General features: G+C 45.0%; 1 protein-coding gene across 2 annotated transcripts in view; it reads left to right on the top strand.

The window, feature by feature from the left end:
• The window catches only part of GSS (glutathione synthetase), a 25862-nt gene that overhangs the window by 8088 nt on the left and 7119 nt on the right, over nt 1-10655 (top strand). For both annotated transcript variants that reach the window (XM_010854890.1, XM_010854889.1), the window contains exons 3-8: nt 1279-1424; nt 4464-4539; nt 4848-4987; nt 5685-5801; nt 8871-8951; nt 9055-9132. In XM_010854890.1, coding sequence (XP_010853192.1) covers nt 1279-1424; nt 4464-4539; nt 4848-4987; nt 5685-5801; nt 8871-8951; nt 9055-9132 — 638 coding nt within the window. The remainder of the gene's footprint in view (nt 1-1278; nt 1425-4463; nt 4540-4847; nt 4988-5684; nt 5802-8870; nt 8952-9054; nt 9133-10655) is intronic.

Genomic DNA, 10655 nt, shown 5'->3' with positions numbered 1-10655 from the left:
CCATTTCCTTCTCCAGTGCATGAAAGTGAAAAGTGAAAGTGAAGTCGCTCAGTCGTGTCTGACTCTGTGGACTGCAGCACCAGGCTCCTCCGTCCATGGGATTTTCCAGGCAAGAGTACTGGAGTGGGGTGCATTAGTATATCATTTTTCATGGGGTGGCAAAGAATCAGACATGACTGAGCATGCAGGCATGATCATGAATGCATGAGTATACCACGGGGAGGAGAACTGGGTCATTGGGAACAGGGTGAGAGTGAGACATGCTTTTCACTATGTCTTTTGAATTTATATTATGTGTTTGTATTATCTATTCAAAATAATACTTTTAAAATAAATTTATAAATGGCAACTTCAAACACTGTTAACTTATACTACCATAATGACAAACTGATACTAACTCATAGGTTAGACTCAGTAATGCTTCATAATATAATATAAGCACAAAGTCATAATATAAGTCACAAAGTCATCTTCTCTTTCCCAAGTTATAATTCATTTGTTGTTGGAAATCTCAGAATGTATTATCCCCTTCTAAAAATAGTATTCTAGGTGGTATTTGGGTTTCCTGACTCTGCCAAAGTCCAGAGAACTCAAAATGCAGCTGAATGAATTCCAGGCCTGGCAACCTGGGTCACCATCTCCAACAGTGGGGGGAAACCATCCCTGGCTTCTCCTCTGGGGGCCAGAGTCCACTTCTGCTACAGTGGTACCTGTGGGACTCTCTCTCTCCCTCAACCAGAAGGCAAGGGGACTGTCTCGGATGTGAACCCACCAGGAGAAGTGTGTGGCTGTGGGTGTGGGTGTGGGAGTGGTGGTTGTTTATAATCATCATGGTTCACATCCCAGTTTCACTTAATAACCTTGTATAATTTTGGTCATGTTACTTAACCTCTCTGAGACTTAGTTCCCTTATCTGTTTAGTAGGTATAGATAATAATAGTATCTTTCTCAAAAGGTTAGATGATGAATCCATGTAAAGTATTTAAAACAGTACTGAGCATACAGTCAATGTAATTTTTTGGCTTATTTGTCTAGACTTTGTAATTTTTTATCTGTTTACATTAAAAAAAATCAGAAGTGATTGGTCAAAAACAAAGTCTAGAAGTTCTCTTACTTCCCACTCCTCATCCTGTTCTCCCTCCCTTCTCAGAGGTAACCAGTGTTCTGTAGTTTGTGTGTTTTCAGTAGTATGGGGCACACTTTCCATGGGGTTGTGTTTGCAGGAAGACAACACATTCACAGGCGTTCTACCCATGCCCACTCTCTCTCCTTGATCAGGTGGTGAGCTATGCTCCATTCACACTCTTCCCTTCACCGGTCCCAAGTGCCCTGCTGGAGCAGGCCTATGCTGTGCAGGCGGACTTCAACCTCCTGGTGGATGCGGTCAGCCAAAACGCTGTCTTTCTGGAGCAGACTCTCTCCAGGTACGGAGGGGAGGCGGGGAGAGAGGGGGTGGAGTGGGCAGGAGATGCTAGAGCTAAGGGACTGGAAGACTGGGACTCATGAGGTATGACCTGGGCAAGTGACTTTGTGGTGAGGGACAGGTACTCCCCAAGAGATAGAAAAATTAATGGAATAGAAGTCAGGAGAGCTGGCTTCTAACCCTGGCTCTACCACTTGCTTATATGGTCTCAAACAAGTCCCTTTCTTTCTCTGGGCCTCAATTTCTTCATCTGTAAAATGGGGAAGTGAAAGTTGCTTAACCATTTCTGACTCTTTGTGACCCCATTGATTGTATAGTCCATGGAATTCTCTAGGCCAGAATACTGGAGTGGATAGCCTATCCCTTCTCCAGCAGATCTTCCCGACCCAGGAATTGAACCGGGGTCTCCTGTGTTGCAGGCAGATTGTTTACCAACTGAGCTATAAGGGAGGTTGGCCTAAATCTAAGATCCATAACAATGCTGACATTCTGTGAGTCTCTGACCTGTGACCTGCCCCCTGCTTTGAAGACTGAAATTTCCATTTGGAATTAGAGAAGGTCAGGGCTCTCCAGGTGGCACTAGTGGTAAAGATCCTGCCTGCCAATGCAGGTAGACATAACAGACTCGAGTTTGATCCCTGGGTTGGGAAGATCTCCTGGAGGAGGGCATGGCAACCCACTCCAGTATTCTTGCCTGGAGAATCCCATGGACAGAGGAGCCTGGCAGGCTGCGGTCCATAGGTCGCAGAGTCAGATGCAACTTAGCACGCATGCATGCAGCCTAGTTTTAGAGAAAATAGAGGGCAGGAGGAGTTATTGGGTTTAAAGTCAGATTTTTTACTCAACTTAAGTAGTGGCTGTTTCTTGTCACCTCAGGCCTCTCATTCTGGATGAGATGGGGTGCAAACTGGGCCATGCTCAGTTCATGAGGATACAGAACCCCTGAAATGGCTCATTCCATCCACCCCTCTTTGTCTCTTCTCCCTTAACTTCTTTTTTCCCTTGAGGCCCTGGGGCAATGGACATTTATTTTAGAATGAAATTAGAATTATATGTGTATGTGTGTAGATAGAGAATACACATATATACATGCACATAAATATAATTGCATGTCTGATTAATTTATCAAGAAACTTTATTTTGTTAAACACAAAATCTTTTAAAAATGTGCAATTTGGTGTGATGGTGAATAGGAAAAGGGTTCATAAAGGTAAGAAGTTTAGAAACCATTAAAGTGAAGTGAAATGAAAGTCGCTCAGTCGTGTCCAACTCCTTGCAACCCCATGGAATAGTCCATGGAATTCTCCAGGCCAGAATACTGGAGTAGGTAGCCTTTCCCTTCTCCAGGGGATCTTCCCAACCCAGGGATCGAACCGGGGTCTTCTGAATTGCAGGCAGATTCTTTACCAGCTGAGCTTTACCAGGGAAGCCCCTGGAAACCATTGACTTGGAGCTAAAAATCCACTGAATCATGAGTGTACAAACTTCTCCAGTACATTTTCCTCGGGTCTTTCTCAGGATAGGCCCAGATTTTGTACCTGTGACTCTGGATTGTGGAGAAATATGAGCAGCCTGATTTTTGACCTTTACCCTGAAGCTGCAGTTACATGTGAGACTTTCCCTGTAGTCCAACTCTGCAACCCCTGCCTTTGTTATTACCTTCTCCTCCAAAATACACACAAACCCTAGCTTATAAGGGAGAAAAGACCAGGATCACAGCTGGAATAGCAGCCTAGGCCCTGGAGTTGAAGGGGAGCATCTCTTCAAAAAAGGGTAAACGTGTCTCAATTTTGCTAGAGGCAGAAGCCCAGCTGGTGTCTCTCCTCCTTACCAGGGGCTGGGAGACCCCCTGAGAGAGCTGATGGAGACCAGAGGAACTTCAGGGCAGGCCTGAGCTCCATGGGCTCAGTGGGTACCCTATAGCAAGGTGAGCCTGAGAGTCAGGCTTGAGCAGATACGCAGAAATTCATGCCTGAATCTCGAGAGGCAACAAGTTACTTACCTGTGGGTGTCTCTTCCTAAGGCTCCAGAAAACCATACTGATGGGTTCTACGTCATGTACCATGTCACAGCAGCACACTTGTCCATGAGCATGAGCCAACACAGACATGTCAAACAGGAGAGACAACGCTAACCATCACACAAATAAAATGGAACATTATAACTGTAGGCAGCACTATGCAGGAGAGGTCCACAGTGCTATGCGAGTGCATATCAGGGTATCTGACCCAGATATGGAAGGCTTCCTATGAGGACTCATTGAAGAAAAAAATGAGGATATTTAGCTAGAGTCAGAAAAATCTTTTGAGGCACCAGGCATAACTGCTATTTTCTAATCTAAGGCTGCCAAGCAAGAGGCGGATAGGACTTGTCCTGGGAGATATCAGAATATAGGGGAAGCTATAGAGAGTTAATGTTAGGTCACCTAGAAAGCTTACCAACTACATAATGGTCATGGTGTGTGCTAGTTGAGAATTCTTGGGGCCACACTCTATGTTCAGTTCTATGCATGTAATATCTCATTTACTCTTCACTACAACTCTGTGTTAAGCTTCCCAGGTAGGCCAGTGGTAAAGAATCCACCTGCCAATACAGGAGATGTGAGTTCGATCCCTGGGGTGGAAGATTTCCTAGAGAAGGAAATGGCAACCCATTCCAGTATTCTTACCTGGAGAATCCCATGGACAGAGGACCCTGGAGGGCCACAGTCCATGGGGTCATAAAAGTCGGATATGACTTAGCGACTAAACCACAACAGCGCTATGTTATAAATTTATATTTCTCTTCCTTTTTCAGATGACCAAACTGAAACATAGAGGTGAAGCGACTGTCTGAGGTTGCCTAGTAGTGAGTGGGAGAGCTGGGATTTGAACCCAGGTCATCTGGCTCTAGAGCTGGGTTCTAAACTACTGTTCTCTATGGGGTTGGTGTGGGTATTCAAATTTGGGCCAGTAGACCTAGAGAGGATTCAGGAAATAGTGGAAATCCTTGGCCTTTAATGTCCCATGTAGCCCAGAAAATACCCTGCTTCCTCTTCCAGCACCATCAAAAGAGACAGCTTTACTGCTCGTCTCTTTGACATCCACAAGCAAGTCTTAAAAGAAGGCATTGCCCAGGTAACCATTCTCCATTCACCCTGGTCTGAGATGAGACCTGCCCTTCCCATTTCTCTCTCTCTCTCTTTACCAGAAAAATTTGGCCTAGTCACTGAGCTCATGGGAATCTGCCTCTCATCGGTCCCCATGGAGTTTATACATTAGTAGCCAAATCCTGGGATGACCAGAAGAATGATTCCACTGGGTGTGGGAGTGTTAGCTGGCCCCTCTAATCTCTGTGTACAATTCACGGTACCTTTCAGCTCTGTGGCTAGGCCCTCGGGGTCAGCCCCTGGGCAAATGTCCTAAGCCTTCAGTTTTTCCCCTAGACCGTGTTCCTGGGCTTGAATCGCTCAGACTACATGTTCCAGTGCAATCCGGATGGCTCCGCAGCCCTGAAACAGATTGAAATCAACACCGTCTCTGCCAGCTTTGGGGGCCTAGCCTCCCGGACCCCAGCTGTGCATCGGTGAGTCCCTTGGGCAGTCCTGGGCACACAGGTGAGGTGTCAGCCTGATGAGCCTACAATCACAGGTGGGGGCAGGATCTCCAAGACTGACTGTACCCTCCTCGGCCTTGGGTCATGTGTTTCCACCTCACAACACAGTTTCCACTTGTAATTAGGTCTTGGTATGTCAGAGAGAGGAGGGACTTTGTGATTCATCTCATCCTGCCCCCTCTTTGTGTAAGTCACTGTTCCAGGCAGAAGAAACAATATCTGTGAGGGCCCTGAGGTAAGAAAGAGACCTGAAAGGAGGTCAGAGTCCAAGGCAGAGAGGGAACAGGGGCTTCCCTTTTGAAGGCTGGACCCTAGTAGCATCCACATCTAGTCAGTAGTAATGCTCTAGGTTTCTGTGATTCCAGTCTGTAGCAGGATTCCAGACAGCATGTGGGGCTCAGGGAAAGGGGCTTCAGTTCATTGGGAGGCTGGTTCATTGGGAGTGGAAACACAGGGTCTCAGGGCTCCTCTGGTGTGTACACCAGCTGCCAGGCTTAGGGCAGCCCAGCACATTCCAGCCTGAGGTGGATCCTCCGAGGGCATCACGATAGTATGTTTCTTAGTGCTCAGCTGATTCTCAAAGTAATCTTCCAGTAAATGTCTATGAGTCACACGCTGAAGAGTCTTTAAGGTCCATCTAATTGCTAAGACATCTCTTTTTCAACAGACATGTTCTCAGTGTCCTGGGTAAGACCAAAGAAGCTGCCAAGATCCTCTTCAATAATCCCAGCAAGGGACTGGCCATGGGGATTGCCAAAGCCTGGGAGCTCTACGGCTCAGCCAAGTAAGGGAAAGAAGTGGCAACAGAATCTTGCTTTAGATTCAGCACTCATGGATACAGTAACTTCTTTGCCTGACATCATTAGGAAATGAGGGAATTTTTCTTGAAACAGAAGCTTACACTTTGGCATGTCAAAATTATTTTACTGGAATTTTGGTCTTCTTAAGTAAGAGGTGATATAATTTAATCTTTGATGATACTTTAATCTTTTCTTGTTGGCTCCAGGTCATTCATTATGACTGTCACTGACTACATCTTGATGTAAGGCAAAGCTGCTGCTTAGAGCGAGAGGCGTGAGAGGCTGTTTGCCTGTGCTAATAACCCAGCTTTTAGGCTTTAAGCTCTTATTCATTATCTTCATGGTTTTTCTGTCTGACTCCCCAATAACAGCTCTTACTTCTTATTGCTGTCATTGGGCTTGAATTTAGAATCCTCCACTCCCATTCTTATACCTCCTTCTAAGAGGAATGGTCCCATAGGATAGACTGAAAAACTGAGGTGCAAGCATTTGTAGAGCAGATGAATTTTTGTCAATTATCTCATACTTTTTTTTTAGCTTTTACCTTTACTACTTTATTAAAATATTTCTTTTTGAGTTGACTCAATTTTTATTTTTTTATTTTTTTTAATTTAATTTTATTTTTTATATTATTACTTTTTTTTTACTTTACAATATTGGTTTTGCCATACATCAACATGCAGCCACATGGGCATACACACTGAGGGAACCAGAATTGAAAGATACACGTGTACCCCAATGTTCATCACAGCACTGTTTATAATAGCCAGGACATGGAAGCAACCTAGATGTCCATCAGCAGATGAATGGATAAGAAAGCTGTGGTACATATACACAATGGAGTATTACTCAGCCATTAAAAAGAATACATTTGAATCAGTTCTAATGAGGTGGATGAAACTGGAGCCTATTATACAGAGTGAAGTAAGCCAGAAAGATAAACACCAATACAGTATACTAACGCATGTATATGGAATTTAGAAAGATGGTAATGATAACCCTGTATATGAGACAGCAAAAGAGACACTGATATATAGAACAGCCTTTTGGACTCTGTGGGAGAGTGGGGAGGGATGATTGGGGAGAATGGCATTAAAACATGTATAATATCTCATACTTTTTAAAAAGAATTTAAAAAAATTAAGCCTGGAAAATGAACTGTGATTTCAATTTAGACATTTATTCGAACACTTTCAAAATACAATGTCTGTGGTTAGAATGAGTAGGGATAAGAAGAGATGATTCTTAATATAAAGGTTGGCAACTACGACCTATGTTGGCAACCTCTTACCTATAAATGGGGAAATCAGGGCCCAAGGGAAGAAACTGGCTTATCCAAGGGTGTACCATAGGTCCCTGGCAGGACTGGGAGTCAGGGTGCCCACTCCCAGTCAACAAGCTCCTGCCACTTCGCCTTCCTTAGCTGAACACTCTCCCCGTCCTGCTCCCAGCAGACTATCAGAACTAAAGGCAGGAAGAGGTAGAATGTTTTTGAGTCTGAGTCCCATTATTTGGCAGGGGGCAGGCTGACTTCTGGAGAAGGAAATGGCAACCCACTCCAGTGTTCTTGCCTGGAGAATCCCAGGGACGGGGGAGCCTGGTGGGCTGCCGTCTGTGGGGTCGCATAGAGTCGGACACGACTGAAGTGACTTAGCAGCAGCAGAGCAGGCTGACTTCATTAACCAGAGCATGCAGTTCCACTTTAACCTACAGCTTCCCTCCTCCGCCTGTTCTTGGAGGTGGGCCAGCCTGGGCCAAGTGCCACATTCCCACCCATGAGCAGAGCAGATCAGGCTACAAAGTTAAGAGCAAGGTCATTGGCCCTTAGGACTCTCTCCAGGCAAGATGGCTTCTGAAAGCACCCAGCTTGTCTCTCAGACACCCAACTCAAAGCCAAGACTCAGCTTAATATCAGGTCTGAAGTCAAGAGATTTCAGGCCGACTAGGAGAGGGGTCATAGCAGGACCTGTGTTTTAGCTAAGTGGAGAAGAGTTAGGCAAAGTGTAGCCCAAGAGGTTTAGCTGAGGGAGAGAGAAGCAGAGACAGACAGACAGAGGCCAAGTACAGTAGGTCAGAAATCCACATTTAGAATCCTAAGCCAAGTCTGCCTACTCTTCAAGAGTCTTAGCAAGAAGCCTTGGGCACAGAGCAGTACAGCTACAGCAAAAATGGAGTTTGGTACTGCTAAGCATTGGCCCTAAGAGAGTCTGGCTGGAACTGGACCTGTCTTTGACAACTGAAAATAGCTTGATTGGTAATCAAACAGACAATTCTTTGGCAGTACCATTTTCCTGAGTCCTTGAGCTCTTGTTCTTTTAAGAAACATGTGGATAAGCAGAAAGGAAGAGACCAGGTAAGCCCCAATGATCCTGTTAATACTGTGGGGCCAAACATGGCCCCACGTGCAACACAGAAATGTTGGGAGGCCCCGGGAAACAAGGCCTTATTCATAATTTGCTCTTTAGAGTTTCTATAGGATTCTGCTGAGCTATTCTAGTGTTTTATTCAAGAACCACAAACTGTTTTATGTTTCACAATCTAGTAATAGGGTCTTGTTTTATTATATGTTTCACAGTCTAATAATAGGGTCATTAAGCCCCAAACACCATTATTCTCTTACAAAATATTCTTCTGAAGTTCCATGGACAGAGGAGCCTGGTGGGCTATAGCCCATGGGGTCACAAAAGAGTCAGACACGGCTTAGCTACTAAACAACAACTCTTACCTCTTTACTCATCCAGAAGATTTTAGAATCATTATGTTAAATTCTAAGAAAAAGCCCTCTTGGGTTTTTGAGATGGTTTTAAGTCTAAATTTTAACTTGCACAGAACATTGACATTACTACATCTGCCTACTGGAGAAGGAGCAAAGAGATCTCCCTTGTTTCACGTTTTCTACTTTCAGGAAATAATGTGTTGTAGCCTCAGGTATCTGTGCCTGAGGCCGTCCTGAGATGAGAGAATCCTACTGTTTCAGGGAAGCTGTGCTCTCATTCTCAGTGCTGAGGGGGGTGGGATGGGGTCACCTGGGGCCACACGTGTTCTTTCCCCAGTGCTCAGGTGCTACTGATTGCTCAAGAGAAGGAAAGGAACATATTTGACCAGCGTGCCATAGAGAATGAGCTACTGGCCAGGTAAGTAAAGGAGGGGAGACCTGCATGTGTGTGGCCCCTGGGTTGCAGAGAGCCAGTCAGAACAGAGCAGCCAGTCTCTCTAACCCTTGCCCTTCGTTCTCAGGAATATCCATGTAATCCGACGAAGGTTCGAAGATGTCTCTGAAAAGGGGTCTCTAGACCAAGACCGAAGACTATTTATGTAAGTGTCCAAGGAGCATTCCCAAGGATCCAGTAGAGGGCTAATTTGGGAAACTCATCCTGCCGCCCTCTTCCCCTTAACGACCCTTTCTTCTGGGAGATATGATGGCTTGCTTCCTTCTCTCTGAATTTTAGGGCAAATACTGAAAATATCCCACCATCCCAGGCAGTTTTGGAGAAGCCTAGTTCTGCTTCTGGAGGGTTGTATCAGAGCTATTGACATTCTGGATAGCCTCGTTTTTCATATGCCTCTGGGCTCCTCAAAGTTTTCTTGCCCTTCTTGGCTAGTCAAGTCGGACGTGGGCAATTGGGTTGGTGGTCAAGGAGGAAGAGGAGTAGCCAGCTCATTCTCTGATTGGTTCTGGGAGTTGCTTCTCTGAGGTCACAGGCAAGACTTCAAGGGGCCTGGATTTGTGCTCTAAGCCAGGCCCCATGCTTCCCTTTATGGGCCACCACCAGGTGACTTGACTTTATATTTTTAATTTTTTAAAGATTGATATTTATTTTATTGTTAGCTAAGCTGGGTCTTTTGTTGCTGTTCGCAGGCTTTCTCTAGTTGCAGCAAGTGGGGGCTGCTATTCATTGCTGTGCTCAGGCTTCTCACTGCAGTGGCTTTTCTTATGGTGGAGCATGGGCTCTATGGTGTGTGTGTAAGATCTTCCCGGACCAGGGATTGAAACCCTGTTCCTTGCATTGGCAGGCAGATTCTTAACCACTAGACCACAAGAGAAGTCCACCAGGTGACTTTAGTATTAATATCACATATTTAGACCTGGAAATTTGTGATTCTTAAAATTAAGAACCTCCTGGCATTTCACAATACCACTATTTTCTTTTCTTTTTTCTTCTTCCTTTTTTTTTTTGACCATGCCATGCAGCTGGAATAATTTTAGTTCCTGAACAGGGATCGAACCCCAGGCCCTTGTCAGTGAGAACACCATGTCCTAGCCACAGGGCTGCCAGGGAATTCACACTTAGCTGTTTTCAAAATGTGCTTTTATCTTAACAAAACAAAATCATTAATTTACTTTCCAGATATATCAAACAATATCAAATAAAGAAAAGGGGAAGAAGTTCCAAAATACAGTCTGTGGCTTAACTAGATTCGTATTTTGCATCTGCCCACCCTCACCCCGCTACCATTTAAAAAAACCTCAGCCTGGTTTCAGCTACTTTAAAGCAGAGACATTACTTTGCCAACAAAGGTTCATCTAGTCAAGGCTATGGTTTTTCCTGTGGTCATGTTATGGATGTGAGAGTTGGACTGTGAAGAAGGCTGAGCGCCAAAGAATTGATGCTTTTGAACTGTGGTGTTGGAGAAGACTCTTGAGAGTCCCTTGGACTGCAAGGAGATCCAACCAGTCCATTCTGAAAGAGATCAGCCCTGGGATTTCTTTGGAAGGAATGATGCTAAAGCTGAAACTCCAGTACTTTGGCCACCTCATGCGAAGAGGTGACTCATTGGAAAAGACTCTGATGCTGGGAGGGATTGGGGGCAGGAGGAGAAGGGGACGACAGAGGATG

Source organism: Bison bison, unplaced genomic scaffold, assembly GCF_000754665.1.
Source record: "Bison bison bison isolate TAMUID 2011002044 unplaced genomic scaffold, Bison_UMD1.0 scf7180017864352, whole genome shotgun sequence".
Classification (NCBI taxonomy): Eukaryota; Metazoa; Chordata; class Mammalia; order Artiodactyla; family Bovidae; genus Bison; species Bison bison.
Note: the sequence above shows the minus strand (reverse complement) of the source record. Positions and strands in the feature narration are given on the sequence as shown.